Source organism: Condylura cristata, unplaced genomic scaffold (genome assembly GCF_000260355.1).
Source record: "Condylura cristata isolate star-nosed mole 26May11 unplaced genomic scaffold, ConCri1.0 scaffold00004, whole genome shotgun sequence".
NCBI lineage: Eukaryota > Metazoa > Chordata > Mammalia > Eulipotyphla > Talpidae > Condylura > Condylura cristata.
This window is the reverse complement of record NW_004567105.1, coordinates 42582163-42599298: the sequence shown is the minus strand read 5'-3', so window position 1 is coordinate 42599298 and position 17136 is coordinate 42582163. Positions and strand designations below refer to the sequence as shown.

Below are 17136 nucleotides of genomic sequence, written 5' to 3'. Positions count from 1 at the left end.
ATCTTTTCCAGCTCCATCCAAGTTGCTGCAAAAGACATGTGTTTCTGTTTTTTGGTTGCTGAGTAATATTCCATTGTACATATGTACCACATCTTTTTAATCCAGTCATCCATTTTTGGGCATCTGGGCTGCTTCCATGTTTTCCCAATTGTAAATAAAGGAGCAATAAACATGGGGGTGCAGGTATCTTTTTGAATCAGTGTTTTTGTGTGGTATGTCTTTCAGTGACATGAGATAAAGGGTAAGAACCACAAGCACACTGCTTGTGCCAGAGCAGAATCTTGAGACTGGCAACCCCAATTTCCAGCAGATACACCTGATTCACCTTTTTCCATGGGAAGATTTCCCCAGTGGCTACAGGAAGTAGGATGACAGTCATCAACCCGGGTTTCTTAAGTCAAAGAGAGAGAAAATAACTTGGTTTTGGTTGAGCCAAATACTATTCCTTCCAGAGAAAACTCCAGAAGTTGAGGGAGAAGTTCAAAACCTGGTATATGCTATACCAGTAAGTTGCAACGATTTTAGCCAAGTAATGAAACATGGTAACATTGTTTAATAATTTATTTACCTATACACAAGGCAATCTTACCAAAAAATATCAACACTAGACCTACCCTAACCTAGAAGATGGTGGGCAAACTATTCCAACAGAAAATTCAGCCTGCATTCCTTTAGCCTACCAGAACTAGATAATGTGCTCATCTAAAGAAGGAGTCTATGGTAATGACCCTTATAGTTCCCCTATCGAACTGGAGTCCTAAAGTCAGCATGGCTTGGAGCCACTGAACCCTGGTGAGACCTACTGGGATGGAAGTGGGACAAGGAAGAAGGGGGAAAAATGAGTGGACAATGTTGCCTCCGTCAACTGTGGGTGCCCACAACTTTCTGATCCATGTCTATGTGGAGTCATCAAGGCTAGGGAGCTCTCTTCAGAGAAAAAGCAATCATGTGGCACTGGTGGGATGACACCTGCTTCTAAAGGCAGCCCCAGCCCTATCCAAACTCCCAAGCACTGGGCAGACCTGTTCTAAGTAGAGTCAAGGGAGCCAAGAGAGCCTCAGACTAACCAGCCTGCCCTCACAAACATAACCAGACCAGTGCAAACATCACTGAGACAGAAACCAGCTGTACCTTTTGACATGGCCGTCATCCCCAAAACATGCTCACACAACCCAAGCTCTATTTGCAGGCTCTGAGGACATTCTCTTTTAAAGAAGCCAGCAGGACTTATCTCGACAAAGGGTATGTTGAAAGGAGAATGGCATGAACAGACAGCTGAATCAGACACAACTCTGCCACTTCATCTAGCCACTCATTCACCTCAAAACACACTGCCCCTGGCTTATCAAGAACAAGGGAGACACAATCACAAATTTTCTTTGTCAACCTGATAAATGAGTATCTTCTCTCAACTTCACTTTCTCATCTACAAAATATAAAGGATATTGCTTCCTTGGAAGGTTATAGGTTCTAATGAAGACTAAAATAAAGACAGTTTTGACATATATCGGATTTTTTTATGTAAACTTTAATAATGTAATGCCCCATTTCACATTTCATGAGCAATTTTTTTCTTTAAAGTGAAGCCTACCTTTAACAATGACCTATAATCATGTTATTCTCAACAAGGTTCCTAAGTAAATCTCTCTCCATTAAAAAAAAAAAAAAAAAGGTTAAATTTCTACTCAGTGAAGCTCATTGAGAAGGAGGTCTCAGACTCGATCAAACAGTGTTACAGCTCCAACCTAAGGTGGCTCCCTGCTCTATGCTAGAGCATAGGAAGAAGTTGCCTACTCTGTAGGCTTGTGTGTGTGTGTATGTGTATCTGTATGGTAGAAATTAAATGCAATCAATAATATGAAGAGAAACCAAAATTATATGATGAATATAATAACTAAAGAAAAAAAAAAAAAGCTCAGAGGCTGTCCTACAGCACGGGAAGGCTGAGCAGGCTTGAGATGGTCTCATATATGATTTGATAGGCTTTAAAAGGTAGGTGGGAGGCATATTGATGACTGAAGAAAAGAAGTGGTTTTTTGTTTGTGGCTGAAGAAAGAAACTAAGGAAAGAGAAACAGGCCAGTTTGTCTCCAATACAGTCCACATCTGACACCTGTGTCCCAGTGGTTACCTGCCTGCCCTTCACCACGTGCTTGGGCACGGGCACCTTGAGCTCCAAATCGGTATAGTCCTGTGACCAGGTATAGTTGTCACGCACAGCACCATTGTAGCTGTCAGGGTTTCTCTGGAACTGCTCCTGTCTCCTAAGAAAAAACAAGAAGTAAGATAATAGCCAAGGAGGACATGCATGAGAGGAGCCACAGACACCAGCCACACACAGTTCCTAGGTGTAAACAAGGTCTACCTAAATCTTACCTGCTTTTGCATCTCAAACTCCACCTCTCTGGGCAATTTCCTTTCTGACTCTCCTCCACAGGCCTCCCAGGAAATCACAGGGAAAAAAGGAAAGTTTCAGAGGAAGTCCTGAGTGCAATACCCTGGAGTCTAGGGAAAGCCTCTGCAACAGCAGTCAACAGAGCAGCTTGGTCCTCTGCACGTCTGAGTTTGTAACAGACCAATCCACTAGTCAAAGTGTCCTTGTAATAAAATCCTGGGGGCTTGTGAATACAGTTTTTCATAAACCAAATGGCCAGGCCTACCTTAAAAAAACAAAACAGGGCCCTCCCTGGTGGCACAGCAGGTTTGAAGCACAGCACTAAGAAGCCCAGGCCACTTCCGAATAAGTTAGATCCCCGCCTGCCCCAGAGGTGACCACATGGTGTGGCAGACCTCTCCTGACCCACCCGCTGCTCCCCTCAGCAGTATACTTCATCAATCTGCCTGATCTGCTCCCCACTCTGTCTCTGGTGAAGCCTCTCACTGCCCCTGAGCCTCTGGTCTGTACCCCAGTTCTGTATGCACAAATAAATAAATCTTTTAAAAAAAAAACACAACAAAACAACTTCAACCCACAGCTGCTCAGCTTGAGTCCTAACCCAGCTCACCCCCATCTTCTCTTGGCCCAACTAATTTTAACCAAGGTAGTGTAAGCACTATCAAAGTGAGCTTGTAAGGTAGCCTAGAGAACCACGTCAGCCAAATCCTGCTGTACACACTCACAAATCCAGCACAAATGCAGACAGGCCTAGCTAAGAAGCTGATGTTTAAAAATATATACACATAAACCATAGAAGCATTAATAATAGTAAAAACCCTATGTAAGATTAGTCACAAGTCCATTATAATGAGTTTGGGATCTAAATTAAGGAAAGAAGCCCACTTACAGGGAAGGCAACACCACATAAGTTCAAACACCCCAACTAAAGATGCAGTTCCGCCACTTGCCCAAGTCTCAGAGTGCCCATCTGATGCAGCTGGAGGGAGGGGCCATAGACAAGCAATGGGCCACAACTTCACTTGTTTGGTGACACAAACTGCACACACGTGTATCTATGCACACAACACACAGAAATGAGCTGGGTGGTATGAACCCCCTCAGCCCCTCACCCTTGGTCAGAAAGGGGTCAGGTGTAGTAGTTAATGAGGACGTTCTTTTTCTGGCTTAAGTTTTAGGACCAGAACATGTTTACCACTCCGTGTGACAGACACAACTTGCATGGTGCAGCTGATTACAGGCCATGATCTCTGGGCTAATAAATGACTGCCGATATGGGCTGAATTGTATACCCCCAAATTCATTTGTTGAAGTCCTAACTTACAGCACCTCAGAAGGTACCTGATTTGGAGACAGGGTCTTTACAGAAGCAATCTAGTTAAAATGAAGTCACTAGGTTGGGGTCTGATTCAATATGATTGTGTCCTTAAAAAAAAAAAGGGAGATGTGCATATGGAGACACATGCATAAGACCATGAGTGTGAAGAGACAGAGAGACAAGATGGTCATGTGGTGATGGCATGCAACTGAACACCAAAAACATGGAGGATTTGTTAGCAGTGACCAGAAATCGGAAGAAGCAAGGCAGATTCTGCCCAGAGTCAACACCATGTTCTCAGACTCAGGACTCCAGAACTAGGGCAGGATGAATTTCTGTTATCAAAATTACCCAATATGTGGCACTTTGTTGCAGCAGCCCCAAGAAACATAGTAAATAACAAATTTAGACCTTGGTGATAGTAAATTATCAGCACTCAACATTAACAGGGCCAGGCAGTGACCAATTACAGAGTGCTAACTTGAAACCGCCAGCAGAGGAAGCCAGAAGAGATGTCAGTCCTGTGGGAACCAAGAGCCAGAGAGACAGCATGGTGAGGGGGAAGGAAGGAGATAACAAGGCCTACACACAAACCATGTAAGTGTTTTCAAAGCCTGTTCAGGGTTGTGCAATAAAACTGACAAAGGTTATACAGCTTTTATATGTAGTACAGATGCCATTTTCTAAGAAGCTGTAAGCACAGGCATCAAATTCAGTTGTCTCTGGGCAGCAGGGTAACCAGCTGACGTTCTTCTTTGAACGTTTAAGTATTATCCAGATTTCCTACAGTATACAGACATCTTTAACATCAGATATCAGTAGCTCTCTAAGAATGCATGGACAGGAGGCAGCAATCTTTTCTCTCCAGTCCGTTCACATTCTGACCCCGAAACGGGGTCCAGGGGACAAGAGCACAGTGGGACCTCTGCATCACCCACCCATGCATTTCCCTCCCCTACTCTGGCACCTACACATCTGCCCACAGAGGTGCTCGAGCGTACAGGGAGTACCTCCCGATGAACACTGAGTCACAGGCAGGGGGCTGAGAGGTGCGTCTTCTCACTGCACAGCCTTTTTTGTATGGTCTTTTGAATCGCATATATATGCTGCCATCTCAAAATAAAGCTATGAAAATATAAATAAAGTATACAAATAAAAGACCAACATGGTCCTGGCACTTGGCTGAGAGCAGGACATAAACATTGAGAACCCCCTCAAAGTGGGAGACAGCTCCTTCCCATGACACATGGCAGAATCCTTGTTGCTGGGGTCCACATGACCCCTGAGAATAGAAAGGGCAGCTGGGTGCTCATGGAGGGGCTCTGGTGGTGCGAGCTGCTCTGCTTAGACTAGGGGCACTTTCCCTACAAGGACCAGCAATCTCCCCCAAAGGGAATCAGTGGAGTCACTCCTAACACACCACTGGGTGCTTTTTTTTAAACACTGAATCCATATTCACTTTAAATAAAGTTGATTATTTCCAGCCAACAGTGTGTAAAAATAAGTCTCCTATCATGTGCAGGTGCTGTGGCCCTCGGCCCCCCCCCCCATCCTCCGGTCCTCCCCAGCCCTCCCCTGCACAGTCCATCCTTTCTGCCACCCCTGCAGCTGCTGGGGTGCTGGAGGTGGGGGAAGGGGGAGGCTGGAGAAGGAGCATGAGTCAGCAGCCAGGCCTCACTGCAGCGCCCACACCTGATGAGCAAATCAGCCCAGATAACAAGGACTGAACATGCCAAAGGAAAGCAGGGCAGGCCTCTGCACTCTGCACTGTGGGCAGCTGTCAACATCTGCATAGGTGCGAGTTCTGCTCAGGCCTCCTGTGCTGCTGTAGGAACCATAAGTCTTCTTTCCTTTCAGATCAGTGACTTTCCCAAGTTGAGAACAGTTAGTGGCAAATACCAGAGCAGCAAATAAAAGGGGTTCCAGTGCCAACATAAGGTTTTTGTCTGCACAAAGAATAGTGAGAACCCACACAAAGAATGCTTTATAAGGCAGTAGTCAACAGGTTGTGACATGTCCAGAGGGGCTGTCCTGTAAAGGAAAAGGAGCCACTCCCCACCGTGAGGACACCCTGTCCCCAAACCTTTACCTTCTTGTTAACAATTTAAAGCAAAGTCTACTGCTGTGCATCTACTTCATCCTAGGGGTGTCCAGGTATGAGAGTTGAGACCACACCTCACCACCCCCCCATGACTTTACTGGCCTGCACCAGTGGGAGGGACCGAGGCTTGTGTGTGTCGATGGTGTGTGCTCATGTTCATGTATATGTCTGGTAAGTATGTGTGTGCACTGTGGTGTTATGTGTGTGTCGTATACAGCCAATGTGAAAATGTGCGGCACACATGTGGTGTGCAGACTTTTTATGTATGCAAGTCTGTACATATAGAACAAATGGCATGTGCATGTGTAGCTGTGAGTGTGTGGTGTATGTAAAGCAACTGATTCTCTCCCTTCAGGGAACCCTCTCCATCTCTTTTACAAATTTCCTCCTCATCAATCCCACCACATCCCACACCTGTACATGAAACACAGACCCTCCTTTCCACCTAGAAATATGGTGAGTTTTTTCTGGATCTCTGCCATTTTCCAAGCCAAGCCTCATTACAAAGTCTTCCCAACTTTTGGGGTCTACTACCCTGCTTTAGAAGCTTGGCGTAGCAGGTGCTCTCCCCACTTACTGTCCTTTGGCCCCAGCACTCTTTGAAGGCACATCTGTTCTCAGCACCAGTGTGACAGCAGTGATGCCTGGACCCCTGACTGCTGGCCCCAAGAGGACTCTGCACCAGGTGGGTCCCCCATCCTCACCAGCCTCCTGCTACCAAGAGAGGGACCCTTCCTTTCTAGGAGCACCTCCTGCAGCCCAATCCCCGCTTTTAAATGCCTGCAATTCTCCTCAGTGTGTAAGCAACCAGGTTCCCAGGCAATGAGAGCTTGCAGGATGACACGGTGCCTTCACATCAGACCCAGGTAGTCTGTGGTATTTTGTTTCCTGAAATAGCTATGCTCAAAGCCCAACCCAGCTTCAATGGGCACCAACCACGCAAACTTGAGTAGGTCAGTCTTCTGTGCCTTGGTCCCAAATGTAAAATGTGAACTCATAGCCTCTGCCCAAATGATGTCCAAGAGGAGTACACTGTAAGGTGACCAAAACAGCGCCTCAACACAGGAAACAGTCAGGGTCAGTTCTTACTTTCTAACTGGGTTAGAACAGAACAGAATGCTCACTAAGCAACTTCTATGAATAAGGGATACCCTCTAAGACACTGAGGGAACTAAGTTATGTATTTTTGCTTAATAAATCTCTACTTTTACCCTTCTGTTTCCTTTTTTTTAAAAAAACTTACATCAGTAATTCTTATATATTCCTGACTCATCAGTTTAGCCCTTACTACCAGTCTCACCAGGACAGCAGTGGGTCTGCTCCCCAACAGTTATCAGTGCCCCTAGAGAGGCAGCCAGGTTCCAGTAGCCTAAGCAAGGACACTGTTCAACAAGGAAGATGCCACAAAAGATAAATAAGTCCCCACAGTGCCCCACAAGTCAAAGATGGGACAGTTCAAGCATCAACAAGGTCAACAATGGACTGAAATACAATACATTAAAGATTCATGAGCTCATAAAATAAAAATTCTGCTGATTTTGAATCAGTAAATGATTCTGGTGGATAAGTAAAATGATTCTGTAGGAACCAGATTTTCAGGAAACCCAAGCCCCTCTGTAAGGATTTCAGATAATAAATGTAACAAAACAAGGAAATTCCCATTCATAAGCACGAATGGAAATGAAGCTTCTGGGCAACACTCCTTGATGGCTGCTGACCATAGATGAAAGGTTAACGAGGACCAGCCAAAGGGATGTGAAACACCACCCACATCCCCACAGTCAGACACAGGTGCCTCCCACCTTGGCAATAATCCTGCCTCAAAATTGCACCTTAAATCTGTCCTCCAGGTCTGACAGATCAGTAAGAGCACAGGGGCAGACAACATATTCATCAAAACTATGTTGTATGACCTGCAAAGACCAGCATTTGAAAAATTGTAACAAAGTTCCAGAATCCTGTAAATAGTAAATGGCATGTGATTAAAAAAGAACTGGAAAATTATTCTAAGTTAAAGAGATTTAAAAGATAATAGCAAACAAATACAATTATTTGGACCTGCTGGAATGTTAATTTGAAAAAACTAACAGTAAAGGGACATTTTCAGAGAAAATGTACACATTGGACAATTAGATGCTGACATGGAATTATTGTAGCTATGTTATAATGATTATATTATTTAAGTCCTTATTTCTTCAAGTGCTATGGGTAAAAAGTATGGGGACTAAGAACAGATGAACTCAGAATCATGAAATGCCGTTATGATGAGGAAGAGGTAAAGCCTCATTAGCAGATGTTCACTGTGCTGCTCTCTCCTTTGTGAAATTTTAAGAATCTGAAGGATTTGTCTTGGCTCTGCAACAGGAGTGGAACTGCTGTGCCGAAGGGTGTGAAGCATCCCACTTTAAACTTAAACTGCTAGCTGATTTTCAAGTGATGTCCCAGCCTCAAGCCCCAGCAGCAAGTGCGGGGTCCTGTCAGTCCATGGGATCATACCCAGCAGCCGGACACCATCAGACTGTCTCAAGGTTAACCAATTAAATACACATTAAAAAAAAGTATCTCATATGGTCTCAATTCACATTTCTCCCTGTGTTAGTATTTACTGACCACATGATCTCTCGCATTCCTGTGCAATTCCTATCTTTTCTTTGTGCTTTCCCTGGTTTGTACAAGTTCTCTCTGTATTTTTATATAAATTCTTTGTTGGTCTTATAATCTATAAATGCTTTTAAAGTATCCCTCAAAAATATTTATCAAACATGGTCACGGTTTTAATATATCTTGAGAAAGTAACAAGTTCTTAGAAACTCCTCCATCCTCCCAGGAGACATAAATGGATCTAGTCACCAATGAACAGAAAACAGTGGGGGGGGGGGGAGGGGAAGTAAAGTGAGATGCAGAAACATGCAGACTCACTTTTAGCCAGGTGATCCAATTAACTCATAGCTTAGAGTCATGTTCCTATCACAGAACCCTGATATGATGTGACTGAGGCATGTCACCTCTGTAACCTTCATTCCAAAATTCTCTGCCTGTCTGATTACGAGAAAACACCAAATCCAAACTAAGGAACAGTCTATGATATGCCTAACCAGTGATGCCCTAAAAGCCAAAAACTAAAAAAAAAAAAAAGAGAGAGAGAGAGAAACTGTCATAGATTGAAGACTAAACAGACACAACAACTGCATGCAAGGTGGTGTCCTAGATTCTGGAACAAAAATGGGGAAACCAGAAAAATCCCCAAAAGCTTCTAATTAACTTAGATAAACACACCAGACTAACATTAAGTACACCCCTGCCTGCAATTTGCAGTAGCCAAGAATGAAGAACCTAAGGTTCAACAAATCAGTCCAACTTTGCATTCAGAGCTACCTGTGCTAGCTGTGTGCCTAAGCTAATTTCTCAGTCATCTAGACAATAGCCATGATAAATGGTCCTAACCCAGAGGGTTAGTGAGAAACAGGCCCTTTGCAGAACTTCACACACACAGAAACCTCTCTCACAAGTGTGAGATTATTAATACTTAGTTGCTAAATTTCCTGCCCTTGATAGTAAATTTTGAGAGTCCAGGTAAAAAGATCTGACATCCGGCCCTCCCTGGTGGTGCAGCGGGTTAAAGCACTGCACTAAGAAGCTGAAACCACTTCTGCATGAGTTCGATCCCTGCCTGCCCTGGAGGTGACCCCATGGCGTGGCAGACCTCTCCTGACCTGCCCGCTGCTCCCCTCATCAGTGTACTTCGTCGATCTGCCTGTTCTGCTCCCCACTCTGTCTCTGGTGAAGTCTTTCACCACCCCTGAGTCTCTGGCCTGTACCCCAGTTCTGTATGCACAAATAAATAAATCTTTAAAAAAAAAAAAAAGATCTGGCATCATTTTTCAATTTCAGATTACTATATCTACTCTTTTTTTCTTCCTTTTCCTCCCCATCTCCTTATATCCTCCTAGCCCCACAAATTTTGAAAAGAAAACGATTTTTTTTTCCCTCTGCTTACTTCCATATTGGTTACCACAGTTCACAGTACTTGAGAATGTGAATTCTGGCAATATTTTCCCATTTACTTTTTCTAAAGGCTTGCTATTTACTGGCCCTACTGTTTTGGGGGCAAAGATGTTAGCAATCCACCAAGAGGGCTTTTCAGAAAAAGTAAAGTATGTTGGCACAACAGGCAGTAAGTGGAGGGCAGCAGTGTTAGTTTCCTAACTTTATTCAGTGTTGAATAAAGGAATCCTGAGCTGAATTATTCCCAATATGGTTTCAGGAAGAAGGTCCTTTGTTTTCCTGTAGCAATCTATTCCTAGAAGGACTTCTAGCACAACAGCCACCCAATCTGCACTGGCAGCGACTACTCAATGTCCTCAATGGCAGACTGCACTATCACCCATGGCTGATGGACTTGCCACTCCCCACCTGCCCTTGGGGCGCCCCCACTGCCTCCTGTTCAGACTCCTCCTTGAGCTCTGCCTGTTATCAACACAGGAAAGCCCTGCTGAGCACATTCTGGGTGCCAAGGCACAAAGAGGGGCTGTGGCACTCATATGGGCTCACATCATGTGGGCTAGTGGTACAAAGAGTTAACTAAATGAGACTTCAGTGGCCCTAGAGAGCCTCTAAGCAAAGATCTGCTCAATAACAGGACAGTGCTTGCTCCCAAAAAGCCATGAAGATGTGTATTCAGGGAAGGGAGCCAAACAGGACTGGCAGGACAGGCAGGACAGTGAGTATCTACACCCATGGTGAGCATAAAGGTCAGAAGACAGGCGCATGATGCCAGGACAGTGGTACCAACCCCAGTTCTGCATGGACACATCATACAACCCTGGGATTGATCCCAACCCCTTCATCTATAAAATGGAAATGCATTAGTACCTAACTCAGGGAGGTTATCAGAGTTACATGAGTCAACAGACAAAAAGCACTTGGAAAAAAGAGCCTAGCTCTTGTACATGTTCACTATTGTTACTACTGTCACCATTGTTCAGGCTGAGGGCAGGTTGCTCTAAAAGATGCCAAAATGGCTCATGGGTTATTCTAAATTAAAGTTGCTTGAGAAAGAAAAAGTGCATAAAAGCAGTCTGACCCGGGCCCTCCCTGGTGGCGCAGCAGGTTAATGCACTGCAAAAGAAGCTTAAGCCACTTCCGCATGAGTTCGATCCCCGCCTGCCCCGGAGGAGATCAATATGGCTTGGCAGACCTCTCCTGACCTGCCCACTGCTCCCCTCAGCAGTGTGCTTCGTTGATCTGCCTGTTCTGCTCCCCACTCTATCCCTGGTGAATTCTCTCACCCTCCGCATCTCTAGCCTGTACCCCAGTTATGTATGAATAAATAAATCTTAAAAAAAAAAAAAAAAAAACCAGTTTGACCCCCTCCTCTCTAAATCTCCCATGTGAATGGTGTCCTCCCTGCACCAGGAGACAGAAAGACATCCTTCTCACCAGAAATAGAGGGTTTAGGGTTGAAAGGTCTGTGTAAACAGACAGCTTAGTTCCTTGCTAATCAGTACTCACAAATGTATTATTTCTTTGTCTAAAAGATATACTGACTGACTGCTCTTGATCATTTTGCAGGTACCATATTGTGGGGTCTCTATTTATACAAAATTAAATTTTATTTTCTCCTATTAATCTGTCTTGTGCCAACTTAATTGTTAGACCAACCAAAAGAAACTTTTCCTCCCTTACACTGTCATCAGTGATCAGGACCATCAATACTATAAACACTGTCAGAGAAGCTTTTGGACTAGGCAAGATAATTAGGGATTTTTAGACCAGGGTTCAGAACTTAAACAGTAATGGCTGTCAATACAGACCAGAACAGGGAATGACATTACTTGACTGTTTTAATGCATTCCTGCACATCTGCCCATGGAGACTCACAACAGAATAGCAGAAATGGCCAAGGGATTAGACAGGAGGTTGGTCAGCAGCTGGAAAGGAGTAGGAGCGGCAGAAGCCACTTCTGGGAGGAAGTGTGAAGCACCAGCATTCAAGTGCACTGAAGCAATAGGAAGGAATGGGGGAAAGGCATGCACTTCAGCGAACTCAGGCTGAACCCCAACACTCAGAACTGGGAGCTGGAGGTAAACAAGGGTGATGCCTTACCTCCATTTCTCAGCTTGTTCATCTAATTCTTTCCTCTCACTGCCAAGCCGCACCAACATGCAGGTGACACAGCAGCCACACACAGAATAGGAATGTTGTCACATGTTCATCTCATGCTGATTCATGCTGTCACAGACAACTGTCATGGATTCCCAAATGTGATTACAACCTGTTAGGAGGCCAGACCATACCTAATACGATGTCTAACATACTGGAATGCAATTGAGACAAGCTTTGAAGAAATTCAATATAAATAACAGCATTCATAAAATATGTGTGTGTGTGTATACACACACACACATATATATATAAAGAGCTATATATTAATCTTACAGAAGACTTTTCCTCTCATTTCCCTTAAATCCATTCACCAAGTTTCAAGTTATCAACATCTAAGTTTTGCTTTCAATTTTACAAGAACATCTGTAGAACTCTTAAGCCCAACTGCGGTATAGTCCATTCTCTCTCTGACTAAAATGGGGAAAGCCTAGCGTAGGCCTTCTGCTACCTCAGGACTTGCTGGGTAGGCAGGGGTTTCTGTTGCATATTGAGACCTAGACTAAAACTCCCCTCTATAATGGTTAGCCCTAATATTATCTGTATATACCAGCTTCCTTTTATTATACCCTAGAATGTCTCTGTCTGCAAGCAAAATTATTCACTAGGAATTCAAGAGTAAATGCTATTAAATTCTGACAAAAGTGAAAATTTATCCAAGACATACACCAGTGAACTGAGTAATACCATGGGCATTACGGTAAACACAGGCAGTGAGAGGGCAGGTGCAGGCCCAGGCCCAACTGGGCATTTCTACATTCTTTCTGCCTGTGAGTACCTGTGTTGGAAATTAGCCTGTTCTCTTTCATTTTACCCCTAGGACCCCGGTTCTCTCTATTGCTCAGGAGGAAGTAAATCCAAACAGAGAAAGTCCAAGGTGAGGTAGTCTTCTGCCCTCATCCTCCAGAGAAAGGCAGTCAGGCAAACACAATTTTCATTCCCTCCACAACTCCTCCACTCTCTGCCCACATCTAGCACCAGGAAAAGGTATGCTTACAAGAACATGAAAATACTTCCTCCTGCAAGAAGGTACACAAACTCTTAAAGATCTTCACAGAGTTATGGCTAAGGAGTTCACTGTTCAATGGAGTCATACGGTAAATGCTTCTGGTGAGGTGAAGAATTATTTTTGACATAGCAAAGCTCCACTCCCAATACTTAATACAACAGAGTTTTGACATTCATTGGCAATCCAGAGGGCTGGAAGTTCTCCTGCTTCTTGCCAAGTCTCTAAGCAGGCTCTCCCCTTCCTGGGAGTCTGTGCTATGAGTATCTCCTCCTTTCCTGCAGCCTTCACAACTTCTTGACCACAGAATCCTTGCCCGCACATCTATCAATAATTTATCCTAAAAACTAGAACTTGACTGAGCTACCCCAACCTCAACAGATTTCTTTTCAGGCTACCACCACCTTTGTCTTCCTTTCATTCCCAGCAAAATATCCAAAACACCCTGAGTCTTTTTCTCCTCATCTCCCCTTTCAGCATGCCCTGTGTGAAACTCTATGGCTCTAGGGGCTTCCAAGTGTCAAATTTAAACTTGCCTTTTTGTAGTTTCAGATCCCTCGACAAAATATGGCTCCAATGCCCCACCTTGAAGCCACAGTCCCTCCCTCTCCTCCCCCATCTCTCTCACACTCACACACACTGACATACATACACATTCACACACCAACCTACCTGGTCACCTTTGGCTGACCTCTCTCTCTATGCCCACCCCCCAACCCACCCCATCTGTAAATGCCAGGAAACATCATATTAATCCTATTAATTTCACACACTCATCCTTGATGCATACCAATAGTGAGATATCTCATCTCATCAACTATACCATGAGTTGGAAACAGGCTACCTAATTTTCTCTAAAACAATCCCTATTTCTTCAGCATGATAACCAGAGTACATCAATGTTCTGTCAAGTCTCCTGAAAGTCCAGTATTTACTTGCACAGCTGACCTCCACACTTCTCCCCCACATTCTGACAGACCTCTCCCCATTTGTTCTTATCCTGTCATTATCCTTGTCATTATTTTGGCGGGGAGGAGGGTCTTGCTGTACAGCATGCATTTGCATAGTGAAAAGTGCATACCAGACAGAGTTTAACAGGATAGTCTAGCACTGCATAGACAGCACACACAGCACCAGAATCAGAATGGCAGCTCTGGGCTAAAGCAATGCTTCAAGAAGCCATGAGTTCCCTGGTGAGAAAGTGAAGAACCAGGCAAAGGATTCACATATCAGATCTCTTCAAAGACAGGAATGTCTTTGAAAGATTTCAGATAAAGACAAGTAATATAATTTAGCACTCTGGGGTCAAAAAAACCTGCTCACCATAGAGAGCAAAGGAATCTTATACAAGCTTGCCCAGTTCCTTAAGCCTCACTGTACTCACAACACAGACTCAAGTGAACAAAAAGCCTGGCAGTGGTTAACACTGCAAGTATTTACTCAGATGTTGTGCTGATCCAGTCCTCATCCCCAATTTATACACAGGAGATTAGACTACTCGGACCCAGATAATGCCAGGTCCAGCTTGTGACCTTGGGCACCATCTGATTGGCACTGAGGGTACATGGTCAGACACTCGTGCTAACAAAAGACCTCAGGGGGTTGATAAGAACATGACTATTTTCACGGCCTGACAACAGATCAACTTGAAAGAGATGGCCACCCAAGAGAACAGTCAAAGCAACAATATAACAGGGGAGCACTAAAGCCTCCTGGATTTTAGAGTCTGCAAATAGTACTTTTCCGCTCTCATTAGTTACAGGCTGCCAGGGAATTTTAGCTGTGAACAGAATGAAGACAGGCTGCAGAAACACTCCTACTATTTATAAGTCTCTGCATAAGCCAAACGATCCACCCTAATGGTCCCTCTGCATATAAATGGAGTGAGACCCTGCAGTCCCCCTTCTGTGAGGGATTGCAGAGACAGATAGGCAAGACCCAGGCCACCCAGCTGACCAGGTCCTCCCAGGTTCTCCTGCAGGCCTGGATACTAAGTTAAATTCAGTGTCACCCAGAATCACCTTGCTGTTTTGCTCCTGCTGCCCATCCCCATGCAGCATATAAACAATCACCTTTCTTTGCCTCCAAAAAAAAAGTGCTTCAGAGAAACAGCTTGGTCTAATGTATAAATCAGCAATCCCCATGCCACTATCCTTTAAAGTAACAGAACTAGATGCTCTATCAAGAGTAATTTTCTCACTGGACCAAAAATCTGAAAAGCAAGGAAATAAAAATAATGCCATAGGAATGCAGCCCAGTTTACAGCAAAATAGATCTGACAATCTTGTTTAGTGATTTATATAAAGGTCTTGTTTATTATAAGAACAGTCACATATGAAACAAACGTCAGAAAGGCATCTCTGACAGACAGCATTTCAAACAGTACATTTACTCAGCTAAGGAAAGGCGATTAGTCCCCACTTTAAAAAGAACCTTTAACAAGGAGGTACATGCATTGCCCTGGAGTAGGAATGTGGGTGGCAATCACACCAGTCCCACTGACACAAGTGTACCTCCCAAAGTCATTATTCTTAGTAGTATGACCCCCAAAACAAAGCCTCCTGTGATCAATTCCAAAAGGAGCACATACTTCTGCCATTCTATGACTGCTCATCCTCAAGACCACATTCACATGGGTGACCACCAAAAGAGGACACCACTGTCAGACAGCCAGTGCCCCACAAAGAAAAGGGTCAAGCCACAGTTTCCAGTGGGCTGAGCACTGCCTGCCATCTTCACACACAGGACCCTGTGTGATCCCTAGGGGATCAGCAGCTCCCTCAGCTTCAAAGTCCAAGAATCAGAGGCTTTCAGTAACAGTCCTAAGTGGCTAAGTTAAAATTCGAGCCTCCCCTTAAGTTCTCAAGGTGAGTAGTCCACCAAGTGGCCACACACTCCTACATGCTGCTCTCACGGTGCTCAGTTTCTTTTTTTAAAGATTTATTTATTCATTCATACAGAACTGGGGTACAGGCCAGAGACTCAGGGGAGGTGAGAGAATTCACCAGGGACAGAGTAGGGAACAGAACAGGCAGATTGAGGAAGTACACTGCTAAGGGGAGCAGTGGGCGGGTCAGGAGAGGTCTGCCATGCGCCATGTGGATCTCCTCCGAGAGGGCAGGGATTGAACTCATGAGGAAGTGGCTTAAGCTTCTTAGTGCTGCGCTTTAACCCGCTATGCTACCAGGGAGGGCCCGTGCTCAGTTTCTTGACACACAAACTGATACTGCTGTCTAAGTGAGTTCAGCCTCCCCCCTGAATGACCTTCATGGGAGCCTTTCATTTACTTCATTGTACTCTGTCCCAATTCAGGTCTAGCAAGAACAAATGGAGTTGAGTGCTCTCTGTGCATCACAAGAAACACTGCTGACACCTAAGCAGTATCACTAGAATACTGGTGCTCTGAGAGGCCTGGGAGGCCCTTCCATTTCACTGAAAACAACAAAACAGTGTTGAAAAAGTGCTGAAAAAGAATTAAAGATGAACTAAATAAAAAGGATTTCACAGATTTAAAGACTTAAATACTATTATGATGGCAATACTCCCTACCAATTTCTTTGTAGGCACTGACAAGCTGATTCTATAGACTTTTTTTTTGAACATGGACTACATATTAGATAGTAATGATAGTAATGATAGTATGGGGTCAGATTCCTTCGTTGATTTAATCGAACTGTGGGTACAGAAGAGAAGGTACCCTAGTTGTTGTTGCTGTTTTTAAGTTATTTTTATTTACTTTTTTTATAATTTAGTTTTATTTTGTACAATGCATTCATTCTCCTTTTAGGTGTAGTCCCCAAAATACTGTCATCACCAATTCACCTGTGTGCCATCACCATAATCCCTTGTACAAGAATACATTCCCCCCCATCCCGTTTTGATCCCTCTCCTTCCCCCTCCCCTGCAGAATATCTCTGATTAATAGTTGTCTGTTAATTTTGTTTTTTCAATTTATTATAATTATTTTTTCCCCTGGTCCCTTATTTGGTTCTCCTACATTCCTCCTATATGTGAAACCATCTGATATTTTTCTTTTTCCTTCTGGCTTATTGAACTGTGCATAACCCCTTCCAGCTCATAGCTCAATCCTTGTTATTGTGAATGGTATGAGTTTTTTGTTGCTGTTGTTCTTTTTTGGGTTTTTTGTTTGTTTTT

General features: G+C 44.0%; 1 protein-coding gene across 1 annotated transcript in view; it reads right to left on the bottom strand.

Annotated features, from left to right (window-relative positions):
• Nucleotides 1-17136, bottom strand: part of NUDCD3 (NudC domain containing 3) — an 84697-nt gene that overhangs the window by 30502 nt on the left and 37059 nt on the right. Inside the window, exon 3 of the mRNA XM_004675966.2 lies at nt 2131-2263. Within this exon, the coding sequence (XP_004676023.1) occupies nt 2131-2263 (133 nt within the window). The remainder of the gene's footprint in view (nt 1-2130; nt 2264-17136) is intronic.